Source organism: Heterocephalus glaber, unplaced genomic scaffold (assembly GCF_053883595.1).
Source record: "Heterocephalus glaber isolate CG9 unplaced genomic scaffold, H.glaber_assembly_v1.0 deba00001613, whole genome shotgun sequence".
NCBI classification, from domain to species: domain Eukaryota; kingdom Metazoa; phylum Chordata; class Mammalia; order Rodentia; family Bathyergidae; genus Heterocephalus; species Heterocephalus glaber.
In genome coordinates, this window is record NW_028258384.1 from 10645827 (window position 1) to 10673582 (window position 27756).

Here is a 27756-nt window from a genome sequence, read left to right on the forward strand (position 1 = left end):
TGCTAGATGTGCTGTGCACACCTGTAAGCACAACTACTCAGGAGACTGAGACAGGAGGATTGAATGTTTAAAACTAGCCTGGATATCTTAGGGAGACCATGTCTCAAAAACACAAATTTTTCAGAAAGGGCTGGGGTTGTAGCTCAGTAGTAGAGCACTTGCCTAGTAAGTGCACGACTCTGGGTGGTTCAATACCAAACAATAACACATAAACAAAAACATAAACAACAAATTTTGTTTTGGTAAGCTTATACTTTTGTTTAAAGATGTCAAAGAGCTAAAGATATCGATATAAAATAAATTGAACTTTTATGAATTATAATGAAAAACTAGAAACTTAAAATTCTAAAATACTATTTATAATACCACCAAATATACCAAGACTCCCACAGTCATAAATATACAAAGTATACATAGGATTTATATGCCAAAAGTCAGAAACACTGAAGGAAGAAATAAACATAGTCCTAAATAAACATAGAGATACACTATGCTCACGTTTTGGAAGGTTCAGTATTGCTAAGATATCATTTCTCCCAAAACTGATGTACAGATTTAATGAAACTTCAATGGAAATCCACTGGTGAAATCACCAAGAAGATTGCCAAATTTACATAAAATATACAAAGGAAATTGAATAGCCAAACCAATTTTGAAAAAGAAGGAAAAAAGTGAAGGATTTATACTACCTGACTTTAAGAATTAAAAGCAACAGTAATCAAGACAAATACTTGATGAAGGATAGCTATGTGTGTATGGAACAGAAGACTATACAATAATACATAGTCATTTCTGCTATAACACTTGTTTTAAAAATGCAAATTGGTTCCAGTGTAACTGATATATTAGGAAGTTATCTGAGCACAACATGAATTTCACATTTTTGTCTGCAAGAAACAATGGAAAATCACAGAACACAACACCTGACTGAGCTTAGCAATGTATAAATATATAAAAAACACACATGCACATACTTCAAAAAATCTACCAGCTATCTCACTTCATCATGTTTGTTATAAACCAGCACTCCTACCCACCATTAGTGTCACAGCTTTCCTTCCAATTTAAGATAATCTATCTTCACCCACATCATTATAATTTACAAATGAAAACCTTTCTGACACACATCTACAAGCAAAATTCTGGTCTTTTTAAGGTAAGGTAATATTTATTATAGTCTTTATGTATTTCTTAATCATTTAGAAAATGTAAAAAAATGTTTTTTTTTTTTACTAACTTGGTGCCTTTTTTTTTTGTACCGGGGATCAAACTTGGGTCCTTACGCTTGCAAGGCAGGCGGCAGAACCACTGAGCTAAATCCCCAGCCCTGGTGCCTTTTTTAGTGTATCACACATTAAAGTTTTTGAGTTTTACACCTTTAACTCCATTTTCCCTAGAAATCCTACTTTCTATATTGTAATTTTTGCATAGTGCAATGGCTAAGTTAAAATATATCACATTTTAACAGAATTGGTTGTATATTATCAACTGAATTTTTCTGGAAAAAGTGAAAAAGCAATTTCATGAGGAAAAAGCACACTTTTCAACAAAGGGTACCAGATAAAGTAGGATAAAGGCATAGAAAATCCATTCTCATAATGTAAGCAAAGATTAACTCCAAAAGGATCATAGATTTACATGTAAAATTCAAAACTGTATAATTTCCCAAATAAAATAGAGTAAAACTCTCTCTGATTCTGGGTTAAACATGGATTTCTTAGGTATGACTTCAAAAGTATCACATATAGAAGAAAAAAAATTGATGCACTGGGCATCCATGAAAATAAAAATCTTATCCAGGTACAGTGGCATATGTTTATAATCCCAGCAGTATGGGAAGCTAAGGTAGGAGAATCTCAAGTTCAAGTCCAGCTAGGGCAACTTAGCAACTTAGTGAGAATTTGTCTCAAAATAAAAAAATAAATAGGGGGTAGGACTGCAACTCAGTCCCCTGGGTTGAGTCCTGGGTTGAAGGTCCTGGGTTCAATCCCAAACACACACACACACACACATACACACATACACACACACACACACACATACACACACACCTGGTCTTTAAAAGGTATGTCAAGAAAATGAAAGAGAAGCTACAAGCTAGAGAAAAAAATTGCAACTTACATATGTGATAACTGTATATTTACAAATAATCAAAAGATCTGAACAAATACTCCAAATTAACATAAAGAGATGTTTAGTATCATTATTATAATTGAAATAAAATTATACCATAATAAAATTCCACTATGTTTAGAATAGCTAAATAAAACATACAAACAATACCAGGAACTAGGGAGGACACAGAGCAATGTATCTCTCATACATGGCTGGCAGGTGTACAAAAGGGTACAGCCACCTGGACAGCGTATGGAAGTTTCTCGTTAAATTAAATAGACACTTACTATATGACCATGTAATCTCTTTACGTATTTACTCAAGAGAAATAAAAATACAATATAAAACTAAACTAAAACAATCAAATAAATATATGTATTAAAATAAAAATTTTATTCACATAAAACCTGCACATGAATGTTTTGTGTGCAGTGGTACCTCAGGTCACGAACTTAATTCATTCCATACTTCTGAAAAAGATGGCCACATTTGTGTTCATGCAGGAAAGATGGACATTGTCATGGTCATTACCTGATGCAGAGTGTGCAAACATAAACAAAATTTTGCCAAACGCTTCTGTTTGTGAACCAAACTGTTCACAAACAAAAGCATTCATGAACTAAGGTACCACTATATTTCTACTCAGCATTGTGAAAATAGGAAGTGACTCAAATGAGTTTTAAATTTGGGAATGGGTGCACACATCAAGCTATGACCATAAAATGGAAATATTATTCAGCAATTTAGATGGTGCTGAGAACTCTGGATATTGGCATGTAGAAGAGTGCAACTCATTCTGTAGAAGAAGCAAAACCCAGAATAGAGGATAGAGGAGTTCAGAAGCTCACCTTGACACCCAAATAGGTAAAGCTATCTAGGTAGATACAAGGGAGCCGACAGAGTTAGAGCTCCAGGGAGAAAGAGTAGAATGGAGCAGCAATGCTAATACCAAGAAAAGTCACTGGCTATTTTCAAATACAAAAATAGCATAGGGTTTTTACATGGAAAGAATCCCTTTCCATGTAAAATGATTCTTTCCATGTAGCAGGCAACAATTGAAAAAGGAATCTTGTGTTGCACCTCCCATATAACTAGAATGGAACCTTTTAAAAGGTGCCATTTCAAAAAGGGAGAGATTACTTAAGACTGAGCCTCAGAACAACTAAAAACAACTTCATTTCAGGGTTCTCAGTATTACCCTCCCATAGTAACTGGTGAGAGACAGCCAAGGGGGACAATGGTGGACAGAGAGTGGACTAGATCTACACCCCCTGGGAAGTTTAAGATCAGACTGGGAAGGGAAAGAGCCCTGATTTCTGTGTAAATACAGGCCCATCGTGTGTGGCTTTCAAAGGTGCCTGTATCTAAATCGTTGGCATTATAAACAGCATTTTACTTAAACTCCTGACCTGCTGCCTACATCCAGATGAGAAGGAAAGATATGATTGTTTTCCACATCTAGCAACATGAGCAAAGACATACTTTGCTTATATGCTGCCGGCTGGGTAAATGAACAGAAAGGAAATTTGAGCCAGGTGGGGGGCACCTTACAAAGCCATAAGCCATCAAGGTAGAAGAAAGCTATGACTTGCTAGATTCCCAAACTATGCATCCTGCAAAGAAACCACTCATTCAAATATATAGAGGGAAAATAATTTTTTTCTGGATCATTTCTTTTTTTCTTTTCCAAGACTTATTTGGGGTTTCAGTTTTATTATTTTTCATGCTATTTTTCTCTTCTTTCTATTTTCCTTTGAATTTTTTTGTATTTTTGTTCTTTTTAAATTTTTACTTCATGTTCTTGTTTGTTGTTTTCTGTTACTTTTATCCAATTGTTAAATTTACTGTACTCCTTTAAAAGGATATTTTATATCACCTTTCTCTACTTCTCATCTTCCATTGCTTAATTTTTAAATTTTTTCTTCTTGCGTTCTCCCATTCCCTACCCCTCTATCTTTAATAGTATAACCATTAAGTTTTATTAATCTTTAGATAGTTAGATAACTCTAGAGTACTACTGTTGATTATTAGTGGAGGTGTAGTTGTTCCATTCAGTAGCTATTTCCTGTATTAGTATTTGGTATGTCATAGTGTTTATACAATAATTATGGATCTCTTTTCTATGGTTAAGTGTAGTGTATTATTGGCTCTTATGGTATGTCAGAACCAAATTGTCTTTGACACCATTACTGTTGCTGATGAGGTACTGTTGCCAGTGATACAAATGTTGCTATTAATAGATTTTCTCTGTATGTCAGTATCCTGATGGCTTTGTGTCATTAATAATACTGGGGTCCATTCCCAGAAAATTGAATGCTGGCTCAATTAAAATGCATCCTCTCCTCTCAAGTTAAGGGAGGTGGTAAGATACTGGACAACAGGCAAAGGCCTATAGTCAGCAACACCCAGAGTACATCATTTAAAAGTAAACACAAAATAATGAGATCTCCATACTAGCAACAAAATCTTACTACAAAAAGGATACACAAATCTCAGCACAAATACAGACAGACAGACACACACACACACACACACACACCCCAGAAACACGAGAAGACGGGAACAGAATGCCTCCAAAAAGTCCCAGTTGTCCCCAAGATGATACCTGGGCCATCAAAGGCAAGAAAATCATATCAATAATGTAAATGGCAATCTCAGAGAAGACAGAACTAAACAGATACTGGATGTAACAAAAAACACAATAAGGGAGTTTACAGAAGACATTGATAAAACTACATGAGCTAAACAAAACATTAAAAACATGAATGAACAGTTTACCAAATAATTAGAGATCATGATAAGGCATCAAACATAAATCCAGGAGACTAAAAATTCTATTGAATCAAAGGGCAGTAGAAGTGACCAATGTGAGGTCTAAGTGTCACAATTAGAATATAGGGCTAATATTGGTGACCAAGTATGCAGAGATACCATGAAAACAACAAAACAACATGAAAAATGAATCCAACCTCTGTCAAATGATGCAGAGACAAATAGGAACTAATGAAAAATCATGAAAGCAAAATGGCATGAAATATATGTTCTCAGAAATAATAGAAGAAATTGTTGAAATATTGAGAAAATTAAATATTTAGATAAGTGATGGATATAGAAGCTTATGTAGCCATGATTAGAAAATAATCCCTCCACAACATATCATAGTTAAAATTCCATAAGTCCAACACAAGGACAGAATCTTAAAAGCCCTTAGACAAAAGCAACAAATTGCTTATAAAGGTAAAGCCTTTAAACTTAAAGCATACTTCTCAGCAGAAAAGTTAAATGCCAGAGGAGCTTGAAGTAAAGAGTTTCAAACTCTAAAAGAAAACAACTTCAATCTTTCATCAAAAAATGGAAAGATATCCCCTTTTCCTGGATAGGCAAAACCAATACTATCAAAATGACCATAATTCTAAAACTGGTATATGGGTTTAATACAATCCTGACCACAATACAAATATTCCTCATAGAACTATAGAAAACAATCTTAAAATTCAGCTAGAACCAGAAGACCCAGAATATCATAAGAAATCATGGGCAACAAGACAACAGCAGGAGGCATCACAATCCCAGACTCCTATAAAGCTACTGTGATAAAAACAGCATGGTATTGGCACAAAAACAGACATGTGGTTCAATGGAACAGAATAGAGGATATAGAATTCCAAGTACCTTCAATCTGATCTCTGAAAAAGGGGAAAAATATGCTGGAGGAAAGACAGCTTTTTATACAAATGGTACTGGGAAAACTGGTTATCCACATGTAGAATATTGAATCAAGGTCCATTGATCTCACCATATCCTAAAGTAAAATAGCAATGGATCAAAGATCTAAATACTGAAACAGAACCACTTGATCTGGGGGAAGATAAAATAGGTAAAACTCTTGATTGATATGCTTAGGCATGAACTTTAAGAACAGAACCACAAATGAAGATATAAAACCAAGAATAAATAAATGGAATCATATAAAACTAAAAAGCTTCTGCACAGCACCAGAAACAATGAACAGTTTGAAGAGACAACCACAGAATAGGGAAAATTTTTCACAGCTATTTCTCAGAAAGAGGACTAATATCTAGAAAATATAAAGAATTCAAAATCCAGAAAAGTATTAGCAACTACTTTACAAACATACATGACAAAAGCTGGAGCACTCAGAAGAAATGGAGAGATTCCTAGACATATATGAATTACTAAAACTGAAGTAGGAAGACTTAATTTTGAACAATCCAGTAACACGAAATGAAATTGAAGCAGGAAAAAAAAAAAGAAAAAGAAAAAGAGCAACTACCAGGATGTGATGGATTCACAACTAAATTCTACACAACTTCAGGGAAAATGTAATACTAATACTCAGAAAACTCTTATATGAAATTCAGAGGAAAAGAGTACTTATGAAATCATTTCAGAAGCTAACATTATCCCGATGAAAAATCAGAGAAGAATCCTACCAAAAACCAGAATTCAGTCTCTCAAGTGAACATAGATACAAAACATCCTTAGAAAGATACTGGCAAACAGAATACAACAAATCATCAAAAAGATCATACACCAGGACTAAGTAGACTTTAACTTACGCATATAAAGATAGTTCAATATAAACAAATTAATAAATGCAATTCATCACATAAAGAGAAGCAAGGACAAAAATCAATGTTAATCTCAATAGATGGAAAAAAAAACTTTGACAAAATTCAGCATCCATTCATGATAAATAAAAAACCCTGAATAGGCATAGAAGAACCTTACCTCTATCTGATAAAAGACATTAATGACCATCCCACTGCCAACATCATATTTTCTTTTATTTTTTTTGATAAATTATTGGTACATTTTAGGTATACAACACAATTACATTTCTCATTGGGAATTGTACCTTTACATAATGCATCTTGGTTCTTATTTTTTCCCCATTCCTAGCCCTCCCTTCACCCCCTCCACCTTTCCCTATTTGCAAAGACTTTATTTCCATTTTTTCCATTTCTCAGAATTTTTCCTTTCCCTTCTTTACTTTCCCCTACCCCTTCCACTACCCCTACCACTTTGGACCTTTTCTTTCTATTTTGCATTATCTATTATTCATTCTAATCATTGGTGCATTTTAGGTATACAACATAATGACATTCATCATTGGAAATTTGCACCTTTACATAATCTCCCTTGGTTGTTATTTTTCACACTTGCCCAGCCCTCCTATGAAGCTCTCCATTCCTCGCTATTTACAAAGATTTGGTTCCTATTTACCATTTTCTCATATTAATCCCATTCCCTTCTATCCTTTCCCCTAGCCCTCCCACTTCCTTCCCCTTTGCCCCTTTTCTTCCTATTTCACATTACCTATTATACATTTTAGTCCTTATTTACACTTTCAGTTTCTCACACCAGAGAAACTATTCAGTATTTACACATGTGTGTCCTATTTATTTCACTTAAGATTATTGCCTCAATGTGCATCCACATAGCTATAAATGTCTCTAATTTCTTTTTTATGGCTGAGTAGCACTCCATTTTATTTAAAAAACCCCACATTTTCTTGATCCAGTTTCCAGTTGATAGGCATTTGGGCTGTTTCCAAGTTTTAGGTATCACAAAACTGTGCTGCTATGAACAGGCTGCACATATATCACTGTAGTATGATTCTTTTAATTCTTTGGGGAATATACCCAGCAGTGGAATAGCGGGGTCACATGGGACTTCCAGTCCTAGTTCTTTGAGATATCCCCATACTGATTTCCACAGTGGTTGCACCAGTCTACACTCCCACCAGCAGTGGAGCAGGGTTCCACTTTCCCCACAGCCCCACCAGCATTTGTTTTTGGTTGATTTCATGATAGCAGCCATTCTTTCTGGAGTGAGGTGGAATCTCAGCGTTGTTTTCATTTGCATTTCTCGAATAACCAGTGAAATTGAACATTTTTTCATGTATTTATTTGCTATTTCTACTTCTTTGTCTGAGAAATGTCTGTTCATTTCAGATACCCATTTTTGGATTTGGTCTTTAAATTTGGGAGGTCTGATCTTTTTAAGTTCTTTAAAGATTCGAGATAGTAGACCTTTGTCTGAGGAAGAGTAGGTGAAGATTTTTTCCCACATTGTGGGTTGTCCGTTCACACTGCTGGTAGTTGCTCTTGCTGTGCAGAAGCTTGTTAATAAGAGAACCCACTTGTTGACTGTTTGTGCTAGTTCACGGGCAACTGAGGTTTTGTTCATAAAATCTTTTCCTACACTGATATCTTCAAGAGTTCTACCTAACCTCTGTTCCAACTGGTTCAGAGTTTCTATTTTAATATTTAGATCTTTAATCCATTTCGATTTTAGATTAGTGCACGGTGAGAGATACAGGTCTAGTTTTAATCTTCGGCAAGTTGAAAACCAACTTTTCCAGCACCATTTATTAAAGAGGTTATCTTTCCTCCAGTGAGGGTGTTTGGCTCCTTTATCGAAGATGAGGTGGTTGAGTGTGTCTGGAGTTGTTTCTGCATCTTCTAATCTGTTCCACTGGTCCTCAAGTCTGTTTCTTTGCCAGTACCATGCTGTTTTTATCACAGTAGCTTTGTAGTATGGTTGCATGTTGGGGATTGTGATACCCCCTCCCATGTCTCTGTTACCTAGAATTGCTTTTGCTCTTCTGGGGCTCTTCTTGTTCCAAATGAATTTTTGGATTGTTTTCTCAAGGTCCATGAAGTATGCTGCTGGGATCTCAAATGGAATTGCATTGAATCTATATAGCAGTTTTGGAAGTATGGCCATTTTCACTATATTACAACCTCCTACCCAGGAGCAGGGGATGTCTGTCCATTTCTGATATCATTTTCAATCTCTCTTTTCAGCGTGCTATAGTTTTCAGAGGAGAGTTCTTTGATTTCTTTCATTAGGATGATTCCTAGGTATTTCAGTTTTTTGGATGCTATTGTGAAAGGAATTATTTGCCCTATTTCTCTCTCAGTGAGTCTGTCTTTGGTGTAGAGGAAAGCTATTGATTTTTGTGTGTTGACCTTGTAACCAGCTACTTGACTGAATTGGGTTATTAAATCTACAAGACTTTTGGTAGAGTTCTTGGGGTCTTCTATATAGAGTATCATGTCATCTGCAAATAATGACAATTTGACTTCTTCATTTCCTATCTTTATTCCTTTTATTTCTTTTTCTTGTCTAATTGCCATGGCTAGTGTTTCCAAAACTATATTGAGTAAGAGTGGTGATAGTGGACATCCTTGTCTTGTTCCTGATTTTAGTGTGAAGGATTTCAGTTTTTGACCATTTAGTATGATGTTGGCTGTTGGTTTTTCATAGATGGCTTTTATCAGATTGAGGTAGAGACCATCTATTCCATTTTTTTGTAGGGTTTTTATCATAAATGCATGTTGGATTTTGTCAAATGCTTTTTCTGCTTCTATGGAGATAATCATATGGTTTTTGTCCTTGACTCTATTGATATAGTGTATTACATTGATTGATTTGCGTATGTTGAACCATCCCTACATCCCTGGGATGAATCCCACTTGATCAGGTTGTATGATCTTCTTGATCTTCTGCATTCTATTTGCCAGTATCTTATTAAGAATTTTTGCATCTATGTTCATTAGTGAGATTGGCCTATAGTTCTCCTTTTTGGTTGGGTCTTTCTCTGCTTTGGGGATCAAGGTGATGCTTGCTTCCAGGAATGAATTTGGGAGTACTGCTTCCCTTTCAATTTCATTGAAGAGTTTAAAGAGTAGTGGCAGGAGTTCCTCTCTAAATGTCTTGTAGAATTCAGCAGTGAAGCCATCAGGGCCGGGGCTTTTCTTAGTTGTTAAGTTTTTAATTACATTTTCAATTTCATTGGTTGATATTGGGTTGTTCAGAATTTTTAGGTCTTCTTCGTTCAACTTTGGTAATTCATATGTATCTAGGAATCTGTCCATTACTTCTGTGTTTTCCATCTTATTGGTGTACAGGTTCTGGAAGTAGGTATTGATGATCATCTGGATTTCTGCTGGGTCTGTTGTAATTTCACCCTTTTCATTCCTAATTGCATGGATTTGGGCCTTTTCTTTTCTTTTTTTGATAAGGTTGGCTAAGGGATTGTCAATTTTGTTGATTCTTTCGAAGAACCAACTCTTGGCTTGATTGATTTTTTTGTATCGTTCTGTTAGTCTCCATTGCATTGATTTCTCCTCTGATCTTTATAATTTCATCCCTTGTATGAGATTTGGGGTTTTCCTACTCTTCTTTTTCTAGAAGCTTGAGGTTCAGCATCAGGTTGTTTAATTGGGCTCGTTCTGTTTTCCTAATATGCATATTCCCTGCTATGAATTTCCCTCCTAAGACTGCTTTCATTATGTCCCATAGATTCCGATATGCTGTATTGTCATTGTCATTTAATTGAAGGAACTGTCTGATTTCTTCTTTAATTTCCTCTGTGACTCATTGGTTATTCAGGAGCATGTTGTTCAATTTCCACGTGTTTATGAAATTTTTCCAGTTTCTTTTTCTATGGATCTCCAATTTCATTGCACTATGGTCTGATAATATACAGGGGATAACTTCAATTCCTTTGCACTTACTTAAACATGTTCTATGTGTGAGTATGTGGTCTATTTTGGAGAATGACCCATGTGCAGCTGAGAAGAATGTGTATTCTGATTTTGTGGGTTGGAAGACTCTGTAAACATCTGTTAAGTTCATTTGTTCAAGAGTTCGATTGAGTTCTAGTATTTCATTACTTATTTTTTTTGTCGAGTTGATCTATTTGTGACAGTGGGGTGTTGAGGTCCCCCACTACAATTGTATTAGTGCATATATGACTTTTCATGTCCATTAGTATTTGTTTTATATAGTTGGGGACACTAGTGTTTGGTGCATAGATATTTATGATTGTCATCTCTTCCTCTTGGATTCTTCCCTTTACAAGGATGTAGTGTCCTTCTTCATCTCTCTTAATCAGTGTTGGTTTGAAATCTACTTGATCTGCCAAGAGGATAGCTACTCCTGCTTTTTTTCGGGTTCCCATTGTATGGAGTATTGTTTTCCACACTTTAACTTTCAGTCTATGAGTTTCATTTTGAATTGAATGTGTTTCTTGTGTGCAGCATATTGTTGCATTTTGCTTCTTGACCCATTCTGTCAGTCTATTTCTTTTCATTGGTGAATTGAGACCATTAATGTTGAGGATTATAACTGAAACATATTGACTTGTCATTGCCATGACTTTTTCTTTTTGGTGAGTTCTCCCCCTTTACATTTAATTTCTTGCCGTGCCAGATGGGTTCATTCTGCTTTGCTTCCTGGGGTTGTGATCCTCAATGTCTGTTCCTAGGATATTGTGTAAAATTCTTTGGAGTGCTGGTTTGGTATTCATGAAGTTCCTAAGGTGCTCTTTGTCATGAAAGTATCTTATTTCTCCATCCATTTTGAAAGATAGTTTTGCAGGGTACATCAATGTGGGTTGGAGGCTGTTTTCTTTTAGGGCTTGGAATATGTCACTCCAAGCTCTTCTTGCCTTGATGGTTTGTGTTGAGAAGTCTGCTGTGATTCTGATGGGCTTTCCTTTGTATGTGATTTGTTTCTTTTCTCTAACTGCTTGTAGAACTTTGTTCTTATGTTGAGTTTCTGGAATCTTAACAGTTACATGCCTATGTGTAGTTTTTTTTTTTTGACCAAGGCTATTTGGAGTCCTATATGCCTCCCTTATCTGTATGTCAAGTTCTTTTCCCCTGCTTGGGTAGTTTTCTGCCATTACTTCTGTGAAGAGTTTTTTTATATCATCTGCACTGTCTCCTGTTTCTTCATTGACTCCAATCAGTCTTATGTTATTCTTCTTTGCATTGTCTAGCAGCTGCTGGATTGATTTCTTGTGTTCCCTTATAATTTTGAAGCAATTTTTCTTTTCCTGGTCATTAATTGCAATCTTATCTTCTGTATCTGAAATTCTGTCCTCACATTGGCTCATTCTGCTGTGTAGACTTTCAATGGAGTTTTTCATCTCCTGGAAATCTATTTGCATCTGTTTTATGGATTCCATTTGTTTCCTATGTTGGGATTACATCATGTTCCTCAGCTGCTCTCTAGATTTATTCATCATGCCTTGCACTAAGGGCACAATTTCTCCTGTTAGGTGAGAAATTATTTCTGATTTCATTTTTTCCAGATGCCCTTTTTTTGCCAGTTCAGTGTGTCCAGGTGGTTGAGTATCAGAGTGTTCCATCTCATTTCCCTTTGGGGTTGCTGTAGGTGATCTGGAAGTCTGGTTTTGAGACTTATTTATGTGTTTTCTCATTTGGACTGGAGGGCGAGATGTGTTGTTGTCGACCTCGCGGATCACCTCCTCTGAGCTGGGAGAGGTGGGACAGGGGCTGGGAGCGGCAGTAGGGATGGTGGCCTGGAAGCCCCTTCCTCTGGGCCAGGAGCGGTGAGACAGAAGGTGGCCCAAAAGCCCTTTCCTCTGGGCTGGAAGCAGCGGGAGGGATGGTGGCCTGGAAGCCCCTTCCTCTGGGCCAAGAGCAGTGGGACAGAAGGCATCCCAAAAGCCTTTTCCTCTGTGCTGGGAGCAGCGGGAGGGATGGTGGCCAGGAAGCCCCTTCCTCTGGACCAGGAGCAGTGGGACAGCAGCTCAGAAGCTCCTTCCTCTGGGCCGGGAGCGGCGGGATCAACATCATATTAAATTGGGAAAAACTGAAAGTCTTCCTTCTAAAATTAGGAATGAGACAAGGATGTCAATTGTCACCACTCCTGTTCAATACTGTCCTCAAAATACTAGCCAGAGCAAATAGGTAAGAGAAAGAAACAAAATAGATATATAAAGGAAGGGATGAATTAAAAATATCATTATTTGCAGATAAAATATTCCTTTATTTACAAGACCCCAAAAAACACCACAAAAATATTCCAATAACCAAATTCATCTGTGTAGCAGAATACAAACACACACACACACAGAAATAAATAGCATTCCTATACACTAATAATGAACTCAATGAGAAAAATATTAGGTAAGCAGTACCACTCATAATAGCATCAAGAAAAAATTAAATATATGGGTATTATCCTAAGAAAGGCAGTGAAAGACATTTACAATAAAAATTAAATCACTCTGAAAAAGAAAACTGGGGAGGACATTAGAAAGGAAAAGATATCCCCTATTCCTAGATAGGCAGAACCAATTAGATAGATGACAGACAGACAGACTGATTGATTTAATACAACCACCCCCCCAAATATCAATGTCATTTCTCATAGATGTAGAGAAAAACAATCTTAAAGTTTATATGGAACCAGGAAAAACCCAGAACAGCAAATGTAAACCTGGATTACAAAAGCAAAACAGAATTCTACAAAAAAATTAAGGATTTTATATCCCCAATACTTCTCAAGCACTTCAAAGAAATCCCAAACTCATTTATAGAAGCCAATAGCACCCTGATCACAAAACCAGATAAAGACCCAACTGAAAAAGAGAACTATAGGCCAATCTTCTTAATGAACTCAGATGTAAAAATTCTCAACAAGATATTAGCAAATAGAATGCAGTGCATTATCAAAATATCATATATCATGATCAAGTACCTTTCATCCCAGAGATACAAGGATGGTTTAACATATGTAAGTCAATAAATGTAATACGTCACATAAACAGAAACAAGGTCAAAAACCATATAATCATATCAGTAGATCCAGAATAAGCTTGCAACAAAATCCAACACTCATTCATGATAAAAAAAATCAACAACCCTGAAGAAAACAGGTATAGAAGGAGCAAACCTGAATATGATAAAAGCTATATATGACAAACCAATTGCCAGCATCATACTAAATAAAGAAAACCTAAAATTACTCCCTCTAAAATCAGGAACAAGACAAGGATTTCAATATCACCTCTTCTATTCAACATAATACTTGAAATATTGGCCAGAGCATGGTATTGGCCATCACAAAAATGCAAATTAAAACTACACTGACATACTATCTTACCCCTCAAAGAATAGCTATCATTAAAAAATCTAATAATAACAAATCCTGACAAGGATGTGGGGAAAAAGAAATTTTATTACATTGTTCATGGGAATGTAAACTAGTTCAACCACTATGGAAATCAGTGTGGAGATTCCTCAAAAAACTAAAAATAAAAATTCCATTTGATCTATCTATCCCACTCTTAATATTATGGCGAAAGAGGTATAATCAACACACTATAGGGATACATGCATACTCATGTTTATAGCAGCACAATTTATAATAGCTAGATCCTGGATAAAGCATATATGTTCATAATAAGATGAATGGATAAGGACAACGTGATATTTATACACAGTGGAATTCTATTTTTCATAATAAGATGAATGGATAAGGAAAACGTATTTATGAACAGTGAAAAAGTACTTTGTCATAAAGAAAGATAAACCTGAGGCATTTGTAGGTACATGAGTGCAACTTGAGAACATAATGTTAAGTGAAATAAGTCAGATAAACAAGTTTAAATACTACATGGCTCCTATTATATGAGCAACTCAAGAAAAAAATATATATACACAGATAAATAGCAAAATAGAAGGTAAATAAAGAGGAAGTTGGGAGAAGTTAAAAAAATTTCCTGAATTATCTATTCCGTTGTTTCAAAAATATTATAATATATATGGTAATTTGTTTCATTTATACTACTATTTCTCAGTTCATTGAAAAAAAAGTCTTCTGCTATCATCTGTTTTATTGGTATGAGACAATCTTTTTTTTCTGTCTTGTACTCTGAGTAACTACTTTGAAGATAATGATACATAGTGTACTAGCTATTGTTCTCTTATTATATTGTTATGAAATTTTGTTTTTCAATAAAATAAAAATTATAAAAAATAACAGAAACAATCAAAAAGAAAAAAAAGCTTTAAGTACTTACAGGAAGGGTCATACTTTAACAAAACTCATTGGAATACTGTGAGACTATAAATTATCTAATACTTATTACTGTACATTTTCATCAAAAGAAACATTGATATCATTGCAAAGTAAGTAGATTGGATGATTAAAACATATACATCACATTTTCTTCCTATTACATACCTTCCTTATGTCTCTTGCTTATAAATTAACATTAACCCTAACTACTCTTCATTCCTCAGTTTAAATCTCTAAAATTTATATGCAGAATTCAAATTAAAAGGCTAAATATAAAACAACTTGGCATCATTATTCCCACAATTGACCTTAATGTGTATAGAGGTAAAGGTAGGGTTTTTCTATACTTTTTTCCATTTCCTTTTCTCACCTCTGACAAAACAGATATAATTTATTGATGAAAATGAAAGGAATACTTAAATTCTAATTAGCTTCTCAATTAAAAGTTATTTTATTGTGAAATACAAATTTATATATTATAAAAAAACCACAAATTATTTGTTCTCCTTTCCTTTATCATTTTTCCTGCTTTCAATCTCTTGCAAACCTACATTGTTTCAGTTATGCATAAACAGCCTATACAAAAACAGAATCAACCTACAAATAAGACTCAAAACTTTAATTTTGACCTATTTACTTCAGTTCTTAATATTAAAGCTTGATATTCTATTTTCATGTTTATCCACTGTACTCAGAATTTGAGAGAAACTTACCTTTAAAAGGTACCAGTTCAAAATTCTCTTTAAAGATCACATCTTCATTTTATTTTGTTCTAGTATTCTGTTTCCTGATAATATATAATTAACTATATACTGAAAACACATATAACCTTTTAAGATTGGCCCACTTAACATAAGTGGCCTTGAGATTCATCCAAATTGTTGTGAGCATGAGCAGTTCTTTCCTTTACATTGCTGAGTAGTATTCCATTCTGTGGTGGTATCTGTTTATCCATTCACACTTTGAAGGACATTTGTGTCATTTCCAATCTTGGGGCATTAAAAATAAAGCTATTATGAAGATTCATGGATAGGTTTTTGTGTGAAATAAGTTTATATTTCTCTACGATAAATGCTTAGGAGTGACTACTGTATGGTTCTACAACAGTATTTTATATAACACTCAAAATAACAAAAATATAGAGACAAATAACACATAAGTGTTTGCCAAGAGTCAGGGAAGGGGAAGGGAAGGTGTCACTATATTTCAAATGTGAAGATTATTTATGCTAACTCCTATAGTCTAGACTGCAATCAAAATTATTTGTTTTTAACCTAGAAAACCAAATAGCATTTTGAATAGAATAGTGTCTCTTAAATACATAACTTTGAAATATTTTAATTAGAATACAATAAAAACTATTTCACCTTTAAATTAACTTAAGTTCATTAAAAATCAAAATGCGAATCAAATCACGAAAGAAAAACGAAAATAGGTTTAGATAAATGTACTTTATATTAAAATAGTGAAGATGTCAAGCAATAGGTCTAAGAATGCATAAAAAAATTTGCATACCTGTTAACTTGATATGTCCTATTTCATCAAGCAAAATGCTGTAAATCAAAATTCACGTTCAGCAAGATGGAAAAGTTTATATAAAATATTTACATAAGTCTTCATAAATTTAAAAAGATGACTATTTGCTATATTAGAAAATTTTAAATGATAAACTTAAAATCAAAGTGTGTATTATGAAGATTGCATTTTAAAAATAAGTTTTAGTTAATTATAAATTCAATTTACAGTATCCGATAATCTTTAAAAAACTTAACCCAATACGCTAAAATGTAATTCTAGTTCTGCAAATATAGACAACAGGATTAAATAAGGAAAATAGAGCTTTACTTTTCTGGCTTCAGGTCTCTATATACAATTCCTAGTTGATGCAGATGATCCAAAGCAAGGGCCAGTTCTGCAAGGTAAAATTTCACATCTTCTTCTGTAAACAGAACCTAGAATAAAATAATAATTTAATCTTTAAATAAATATTTAATCTTTCTTTCAGTACCGATTATTTTTAAGATGTATTTCTTTTAAAAGCAGTAATACAAAACTGGGAAAATAATAGGAAAATAAGTGTAGTTAATTTTGATTTGATTGGCATAATCACTGGGAATGGCAGAGATTTCTATATACTGTAGATGAAAGTAACTTTAAGAATTTTCTCTTCAATATTATCATTTCATGTAAAAGTTTTTGAAACATATGTTTGTATATCTTCTTAAATGTACTGCAGAGAGAATTAATCTTTTTAATGATACGGCATCATAACACCCATATTAATTTTAGCACTCTGCTTTATTTAACAAAGTAATGTCCTCTGAAAATCTGAAGTACATAGGATAGTTGTTTTAACACTAGTCATTCCATTATTTCTACAATGTTTTCCATTAATAATAAAGTTTGAGTTTAATGGCATTGTTTTCCTCCTCTTCCTCCTCGTCCTTTTTTTGGGCAGTACTACAAATTGAACCCAGGGCCTTACAGTATACTACACAGACAGCCCTTCTTATTTTTCATTTTGAGACAGAGTCTCATTAAGTTGCCTAGGCTGCCTCAAACTTGTCATCCTCCTGCCTCAGCCTCTCAAGTAGCTGGGATTGCAGGTATGCACTGCTGCCCCTGTCTCTCCATTTTTCTGTGTCTGATAATAGAGTTGCTATGACAAAGTGAAAAGAGTACTATAATTGAAATCAGATTTAGTATATAACAATAGACATCATTTTGACTTCTGGGACTTGTTCTCTAAATCTGTAAAATGAGAGTATCTGTTAAATCTACCTAACAAGGTTATTTTGAGAATAATTTATATTGAAAAAGGAAAGTCTTGCAAACTGTAAAATGCTAAGCAACCATAAAGTATTATTGTTACAGCCTTACATCTACTTTCTTTTACAAATGAATTAATTTACACACAAAATTGGGAACTACTTAACCATTAGCTGTAATTTTTAGAGTTTATCAATGGCTTGGGATGGATAAAAAAATGTCTGGTTATGGATAATTTTCATCAAAAATATCTGAATTATTAGGAAAGCTCAAACTTGAACAAAGTACAATAAAGTCTCACAACCAGCTTGCCCATTTAGAATTAAAGTTACTGCATTTCACAGTACAGATTCTGGCTACTAGTAAAATTGCAGAGAACCAGCAGCTAAAGATAATTTTTGATATCCCATCTACTCTTTAAAATGATCAATACCAAAACAAATATTTTTCATTATCTAAATTTCGCAAGCATTAATTTCAATACAATAATGACAAAAATATCACTACACTTGTGCTTTTATTAAGAATAAAATACTTGCTATTTATTTAACTTCTGGACAAAGATAATTAAAATGTTCATGGAAACCTAACTTAAGAGAAAACCCTAAATAAAAAATATTTTCCAACTTTAAAGGAAGAAACATTGCACCGCCTATGTCATAATTCATATCAACCTATTATCCTGTCAAGAAATTGCCTTGGTCAAAAACCTCATAATGGATACAAATAAGAAAATTACTAAGAAGTAATTATGTACCAGGTGCAATTAATTATGTTCCAATTATTGCACATTCATTATGCTATTACAATTTTCCTATGAGGTAAATATATTCAACATCTTTTGTATGGAGAAAGAGCCTCACAGTGCTTAACTTTCCCACAATAACATAGCTAGTAAGAATGAAGCTCTGAATTTGAACTTAGGGATTCTCGATCCTACAAGGGACCTTTTCCCCAGAAGCCACTTCTATCACATACTGTACCACAAGTTTTCTTCCTAAGTTTTAGATTCACTACCAATAATGTTTTCCTATTTGGTGAACTGTTCCACTCATGAATTCCTCTCCAAAATGAAAATTATCCAAAATTGCAGTATTAAAAAGAAGCACTCTTAATATTTTCTTGCATATGTAGGTGTGAATATGTATGTTAACACACTGGTCTTCTTTATTATTCATGTATTATTATATCATAAACATTCTCATATATCTCTCAAACTTATTTATAGACTTTTCAATAGCAATACAATATTAACCATACCAATTTACCATGATTTACCTAATGTTACCTTTTGGACAATTAGGTTATTTCCAATTTTCACTATTTTAAATGACTCTGCAATATGTATGTATCTTTATTAATATTTATTATTATTTTCCCAAAATGAATTCCTAAGAAATAAAACAGGAAATACTGGGTCAAGAAGAAAAATTGTCCAAATTCCTACAATACACAAAAATTATTTTCCAAAAAGGTTACAATAGCTTCCACTCCCATCAGCAGTTTGTGAAGTCATCTGTCTTGCCACCTCTATGACAATTCCAAATATAGCCTTTAAAAATCTTTTCAATTTTGATCTACAACTGGCATCAAGTTTAACTTTTTATGCTTTAATTTTTTCACATTTAGTTGTCCTATTTTTCAAGAGTTAACAGTAATGTTTTTGCCTATTTTTCATTAACTTACTGTTTGATCAATTGCTACAAGCTTCTTAAATATTTAAAATGTCATTGCTCCATCATATTAGCCGCAAATATTTTCCAACTTCATGCTGGTTTTTTATATTCAATAGTTCTTATTTGGCGGGGGGGCGGGGGGGGCTAACCAGGGATCAAACTCAGAACCTTGCGCTTGCTAGGCAGGTGCGGTGCTGCTGGGCTAAATTCCCAGCCCCTGATAGTTCTTACTTTTATGTAGTCAAACTTATGTATGTTTTTCCCTCACTACTTTAATGGTTAATAATACCTTCTCAATTCATGATCAAGTAAATATTTAAGTGCACCTTCTTTTAGGATATAGTAATTATTTTCCAGACTTAGTTCTTTAATATAAGTAAATTTATTTTTGTATGTGGCAGAGATGGTATTTTCAAATAATTGTTGAAATATCTAACCAATTTCTCAAATACTATTTACTGAACAATCAATCTCTTTGCCACTAATTGATAATTCTTCCTTTATCCACAATAATATGTCATATACAAAGGATATTATTGGACTATACAGTACATTTCTAATCTTGTATTAATATTATGATGTCTTGCTTATAGAAGCTTTATAAAATTATGTTTTCTCCCCCCACCTTTCTCTAATTATGTCTCACTATGTCGCCCAGGATGGCCTGGAAATCTTGGGTCTATACCATTCTCCTGCCTCAGATATCCAAGTAGATGAGATTCTAGATTCTAGATTCAAAGCTTGTTTTAAAACAAGAAGCAGGTCAAAGAAACAATATTCTCTAGACTTATCCAAACTTCTTAGTTCTTTTCATTTGCTTGCTTTTACAGATAAACTGTAAAATAATTCTGTCAATTTCAAACAAATAAAGATTTCTATGGTGGCATTGTTTGGAATTTTGAGATGTCAATAATTAACTTTAAAGGAATTGATAGCTTTATAATAATCATTCATTCACTGCACCATACTTTCTTGATATTAGCAAAGTAGAGCATAGCTAAGAGTTTTGTATATTTATGTGTGTAACTGTGCACTTTGGGAGAATGAAATTTGGGCTGGTAACTTTTCCTTTACTATATAAATAACAAACATGATAAAATTTTCTTAACACATACAAAAACTATATTTTTTAATTCTAAGGCATAAAGAATAAGTCTTCATTTTTAGTTATTTAACAACTTTTTAATATACACAAGTGAAGTATAACCAACAAATAACTACTTATAATAAGCTGCCTATAGAAGTAAACATTGAATCAATTTTTAAAGCCTGTTCAATGAATAATTTATTGTCTTTGGGAAATGCATTTAAAATGCTTGCTCTTACCTAATATTCCAGACTTAGGAATCAAAACTTACTGACTGCATCTCTGTGCTAGTATGGGTTTAGATAGTCCCACATCGAGAATGGAGGTCTGAAGAGTTTAAAAGAAAGTTAGAAATGACTACAAGTAAAATTTTTTCAAAAACATTCGTGACACTTCTATAGTCTAACACAAGAAATCATGAATGTTGGAGCCTTGTCATATTTTTGTGTCTCTATGCTTTGAGACTAGCTATTAACAAGTTTCTTAAATACCCTCCTTAGAAGGGGGTCTAGACAAACACTATCACATACTGAATTCTGTTCTACAATGAACAGTATACCAAGAAAACACTCCATGCTCATGCTTGGCATGTACTGCACTGGAGGTAGACAGATATAAGCCAGAGACCTTAGCCACTTAAGCACTGGCTAGCATCCCAGAAACACATTGTTCCTTGTTCACAAGTTCTAGGAATCAGTGATAGCTCTCCCACACTCAACATTGTGAATTCTGGAAGTGAGAGGTTGAACTACAATCATTCAATTAAAATGTTCCATTTCAAGACAAAATGAAGTAGACAAGGACAGGAGTTATTCTCCTGACTAAAACATCTAAAACACAGGCAGGACAAAATATATGAATGATATTTTTTAAGACATTGGACATCTGGCAACAAAAGACAGTGAATACTGAAAGATGAAGGAAAAACAAAGTATGCCCTACAACTGCCCTAGCTTACTATCATAAAAGAGTTTCCAAGTTGTAGTACAAAGAGGGCTAAGCCAGGTGGAGCATGGAATAATTTTTGAGCTGATGAATCAGAGTCAAGAGTCTCAGAGAAGGACAGAATTCACAGGATATAAGTATGAAGAAGAGAAAATTTCAGAGAGAAAGCCGGAGAATTATAGATGATCTCAAGTTTTCAGCAGAAAAATGCTCAGCATATATAAGGACACTATCTGGAATCAGGAAAAGAAAAAAGAAAAAACAAAACAAGGATTAGAGGAACCAATCAAAGGAACTCATGGTGGGCCAAGAATAGTTTCTTTTATCTGTAGCCATAGCAGAAAAGCTCATACACAGATCATCAAATAGAGTTATTAGAAAGGTTTTGTTTCAGTAGTAGAGCAAAATCAAACTTTAGTAAACTCTGTTCTGGTCCAGTCTGAAAACTGTAAAGACCCAAAAGGATCAAACTAGTTCCATGACCCAGAATAAAGCTCCATAAGATACACAGAAATAGAAAAATCTCCATTACCTAATAAGATAAATTTCACTATGTCTGCTGTACAATAAAAAAACTCCCAATCATGCATCAGAAGACACTATTTGAGCCAACAAGAACAACTCTAAAGGATTAAAAGAATTCACTAAACTCACAAAGGACCAGGACAGCTCAGTTCTCATCAGTGAGAGTTTAAAAATCTCATATTTTGAAGGATATTGGTTAGAGTATTAAGAAGGGCCATACTTTAATACCAGGGAAAAAGTAAACCTATACTAAATACTGTCTGAGAACCACATGACAAAGTTCAAAAGCAAACTGCAGGGCTGGGAGTGTAGCTTAGTACCAGAGTATTGGGATAGCATGTATAAGGCCCCAAGTTCAATACTCAACAATTCAAAAAACAAAACAAAAGAAAAAAAAAAACAAGATTCAAAATGACCACAGTGTTTCCAAGAAAATGACTGCTTTCTAGAACAAAACTAAACATTATTTACAGGGAAATAAAAAGTAGCATGCAAGAAATTAAATTCACAATATCTACCATCAAATGAAAATGATCATGCAATATGCTGTCACAGAAGCATAAAAGAAGTCATCTATCATTGACAATATTTGAACAATAAGCGTGGCTGTGTTCCAATAAAGTTTATTTTACAAATAAAAGCAATTAGGTTTCCTTAAGTATCACACATTAAAATGTAAAGACAAAAATAGGTTAAAATTAAAAAATGTGAGAAGATATATAAAGCTAATACTAAGTTTTTAAAAAGCTGGATTGACCATATTAATATCAAAGTAGACTTCAAAGTGAAAAGGGGATCCTACAAATAAAAGGGTCAATTTATCAAGAAAGAATAATAAAGATTTATGTACTAATTAACAGAAGATTGAAATGCATGAAGCAAAAAGTGATAGGAATTCAAGAAATACGCACATAATCATATTCAAAGCTGTCCACCTGTCTCAAAAATCTAAACGTGTGTACAAGTACTGTGTATCACTAAAAACATTTTAATTTATAAAAGAAAAATTAGGCAGAAAATGAGTAAGTATATGGTCAATTTAATACTGATATTAACAAACATGATTTTTTTTTTTTGTACCGGAGATCGAACTCGGGTCCTTGCACTTCCGCAGCAGGCAGTGAAACCACTGAGCTAAATCCCTGGCCCAACAAACATGATTTTATTAACATTTATAGAAATTTCCATCACCCAACAAAAGCAGAATATATATTCTTCTCAAATGCACATGCAATATTTACCAAGATATACCTTATTCTGATGCATAAAGCAAGCACAAGTAAATTCAAGGCAATTCAAGTCACAGAAAGTATGCTTTATGCCTACAATGGTATTAAATTAAAAATGAGTATTAGAAAGCTATCCAGAAAATGCCCAAATATCTGTAAATTAAATAACATACTTGAAAATACCCAAAGACTCAAAGAAAGGAAATTGGAAAGTATGGTGAGCTAACATGAAAAAAGGCCATGTAACAAAACTTGGTGACACTACAGGAGTGATTAGAAGGGAATCTGTAATACAACTTCCATTAGAAAAAAAATGGTTCAAATCCATAACCTAAACTTCCATCTTAAAAATTATACAAAGAAAAGCTAGTGAAAGACAGAATATGCAATAATAAAGATTAAAGCAGAAAATAATAAAATGGAGAACAGAAATACAATAGAGAAAATTTAATGAAACCAAACCTGGTTCTTAGAAGAAGAAAAAATAAAACTGATAAACCTCTAGCAAGGCTAAGCAGGACAAAAAAAAAAGATATAAATTACCACCATCAGAACTGAAAACAGTACATCACTAGTAATTTATAGGGAATGTTATGAACAACTTTAAGGCCTATAAATTTGGTAACTTTGATGAAATGGATAAATTCCTTAAAAGATATAAAATACGAAATTTCACTCAAAAAGAAAGAATAGCCCTAAGTCTATAATATAAATTGAATTTGTAGTTAAATACTTAATCATAGAGAAACCTCCAGTCTCAGATGGCTCTACTGGTGAATTGTTCCAATCATTTAAAGACAATATTGTTAAACTCTTTCAGAAAGTTGAAGAGGTAAAAACCCTATTCATCTTATAAAGCCAGAATTACTCTCATAACAGAAAGACAAAAATAATACAAGAAATTTATAGTCAAATATCCCTCATAGAAACAGATACAAAAATTCTTACCAAACATTTAGCAAATATCATCCAAAAATATTCAAAAAGGTTCATGACTAAGTGGGATTTTTCAATAAATGCAAGACTAAAGAAGAAAAAAGATATCTCAATAAATGCAGAAAACACATTTTAAAAAATTGAACACCCATTTTAAGAAAAAATTCTTAAAGTAGTAAGAGACGGAAACTTAACCTAAGAAAAAACATTTTAAAATATTATATTTAACTTCATAAGTTTTGGTGAAATTATGCTTCCACCTAAGATTGGGAACAAGGCAACTGCTTCCATCAATTCTATTCAACACTGTGCTAGAGTATTCAAACCAGTGTGATAAAGACAAATAAAAGAAATAAATGATGTTTATACTGGAAAAGAAAAATAAACACTTTATGAAATAGATAACAAATATAAAAGCCTTTAAAATCTACAGAAAAGCTGCTAGAAATAGTAAGTTAGTTTAGTTAGATTATGGAAAAGAAGCTCAATATAAGAAAAATCCATTTTTGTTTCATCCAATTTGAAACTGAAATTAAGAAATCAATTCTACTTACTACTTAATAGAATTTAAAAACAGGAACCACTTAGAGATTAATTTGACAAAAGATTGTGATTTATATGCTAAAAAGTCATTTCTGAGAAAAAATGAGTAAGTGCAAATAAATGGAGAGGAAACCCATATTTATGGATTGAAAGACTTTGTATTTTTAAAGTGTCAATCATCTGAAAATGGCCTACGGATTCAATGCAATCACAATCCAAATCTCACCAGGGTTTCTTTAGAAAGTGAAAAGTCCATTTTAAATTGAGAATGAAATACAAATGGCCTAGGAAAACCAAAACAATTTTTAAAAAGAAAAGAAGGCTCAAAAATTGCAATATCTGCAATCAAAATTTATTTTAAAAGTACAGTAATCAAGACAATGTGGTAACATGATATAGGTAGACAAATGGATCAATGAACAGGATAGAGTATCCAGAAACAGACCTTCATATATATGATCAATTGATTTTCAAAATAAATGCAAGGTAAGTCAATGAAGAAAGAATATCCTTATATCCAATTATGATGCTAGAAAAACTGGGTATCTCTATGAAAAGAAAAGACTTCAACACATACCTACAACCTTAACTCAAAATGGATAAGAAATCTAAATGTAAAACCTAAACTATTAAAACTCTAGAATATGTAGGAGAAAATCTTTACCTGGGATCAGGCAAATGTTCCTTAAATAGAACATTAAAAATATAATTAATAAATGGAAACAGACATAATCTAACTTCATCAAAATTAAGAACTTCTACTTCTCAAAAGATACCATGAAGAGATTGAAAAGACAAACCATAAACCAGAATAAAATATTTGCAAACAACATATATGATCAAAGACTTACATCCAAAATATTTGAGGAATTCTCAAAACTCTATAAGAAACAAACAATTCAATTAAAAACGGTCAAAAGGTTTCAACAGACACTTTATCAAAGAAGATAAATAGATAGCAAATAAATGCAGGAAAAGATGCTCAATGTCATTAGTCATTACTGTGATGAAATTCAGAACTGAAATGAGATACTAGCTCACGCTTATCAGCCAAAATTTAAAGACTGACCATACTAATTGAAGCAAATGAAACTCTTATATGCTGCTGTTGGGAATGTAAAAATTAGATAACCACTTTGGAAAACAGTTTGGCAGTGTCATTAAAAGTTAAAACATACACCTATTATATGACCCAGTCATTATATTCCTAATATTTACTCATGACAAATGAAAACATATGTCTATACAATCACTTGTATATGAATGTTCACAGCAGCTTTATTGGTAATATCCCAAAACTGCAACAACACAAACATTTATCAACAGATGAAAAGATAAACAAATCATGGTGTATCCACAAAATGGTAATATTATTTAGCAATAAAAATTAATGAACTATTGATACATACAACAACATGGATGGATCAAAATAATCATGCAGACTTAAGCTGGACAAAAAAGAATACACAGTGGTACCTCAGTTCACAAACTTCATCTGTTCTATGATTTTGGAAAAGATGGCCACATTTGTGTTAAGAGTGGGAAAGATGGCCATAGTTGTGTTTCTTACCTGATGCAGAATTTGCAAACAAAAATGAAATTTTGCCAAACACTTCTGTTTGCAAACCAAATTGTTTGCAAACAAAAGTGTTCATGAATGGAGTCACCACTGTGTATGTTTCCATTTACACAAACTCCTATTGAATGCAAACCAAATAGTGACAGAAAGCATATTCAGTAGAATCACAGTGGGAAGAAAGCATTACAAGGGCACATAAGAAAAGTGTTGGAAATAATGGATATGCTGATTATTTTTATTTAGGTTATGGATTCATAGGTATATATAAATATCAAAATTTATCAAATTGTATATTTAAATGTGTGTGGTTTATTGTATGTCAATTATACCTCAATAAAGCTATTTTTAAATTAATAAACACTACTCCAAGAGGCATTTAGGTAGCTTCAGTAGCCAAAGTCCTAGGCTTGCTCCTATCTACTTCATCCAGTTATTCATATTGTTCTTGTATCTAAGAGAATGAGTAGCACACTGAGATGGTCTAAATGACAAAGAAGACAGAAAGTACTATTCATTAGCACATTACTAAATACTATGAAATGAAACAAAAATATTTACCATTTAAAATTTCCATAGGAAAAATGGTTTCTATTTTCTTACTTTTGTTTCAATAAAATAGAGTAAAAATTTTATAGATACTCACCTCTTTGGATAACCTTGTGAAGACATCCCCTCCCCTGAGAAAATCCAGTATTAAATACAGCTTCCCTTCAGTCTGAAAGGCTAAGCAGAAATTATAATGCAGCAACAAAACAATCTTTAAATGTTTAAAAAAGCTTAATATACATTTTACTCTATATAAAATTTTTAGTTTATCTGTTTAAATTTTATCACTAAATACACTAAAGCAATTAAGTATGAACTCACATGTTCCATTATTGGATAGCATTATCTCAAAATTAAATCTGGTATTTAACCCAGTGTTAAAATAGCTATATATTCCTTCCCAGAACATAATCAACTTTGCATGTGGCTTTACAAAGAAACTCCTATCACTAATATTTTCCTGATTTTATGAAGCATCATGTTCTACTGCATTTGGCTGAACTTTTTCCTAACCATGTATTAAAAAGCTACTAATTCTGTAAATCTCAACAAAAGTGTCACTCCTCCTGTATTAAACTTTCCAGGATTTCTCTTTGTTCATCTTTACTTGCAGCATCCTTAATCCTATTCTCAACAAAACTATTGCTGCAACTATTTTGAGATCTCATTGTATTTTATTTATGCCTCTTTTACAGTACTCCATTTTTATTTGTACAATTAATTTATTTACACCTCTATGTTTCATATAGATTACAAAATTCATGAGGTCAGAGATTGTTTCACTTCTACAGCCCATTGCATTTCACAACACTATTTTGCACATGAGAGGTGTTACTGACTGATCCAATGTCATACTTGAAATTCAAAGACGTCCTAAGATACTAATACTGTTTTTCTATTAAGGTAACAAAAGTGAAAGAGTAATGGATGGGAACT

The 27756-nt window shown here is 33.2% G+C and overlaps 1 protein-coding gene across 11 annotated transcripts in view; it reads right to left on the reverse strand.

The window, feature by feature from the left end:
- Rps6ka6 (ribosomal protein S6 kinase A6) overlaps positions 1-27756 on the reverse strand; it is a 238506-nt gene that overhangs the window by 126425 nt on the left and 84325 nt on the right. For all 11 annotated transcript variants that reach the window (XR_015445581.1, XM_087196632.1, XM_087196622.1 and 8 more), the window contains 3 exons: positions 26918-26997; positions 16831-16937; positions 16501-16538 (listed from right to left, as the gene is read on the reverse strand). Coding sequence is in view for 10 of the 11 variants with exons in the window: in XM_087196632.1 (XP_087052758.1) it covers positions 16501-16538; positions 16831-16937; positions 26918-26997 (225 nt within the window). In the remaining variant the exon portion in view is untranslated. The remainder of the gene's footprint in view (positions 1-16500; positions 16539-16830; positions 16938-26917; positions 26998-27756) is intronic.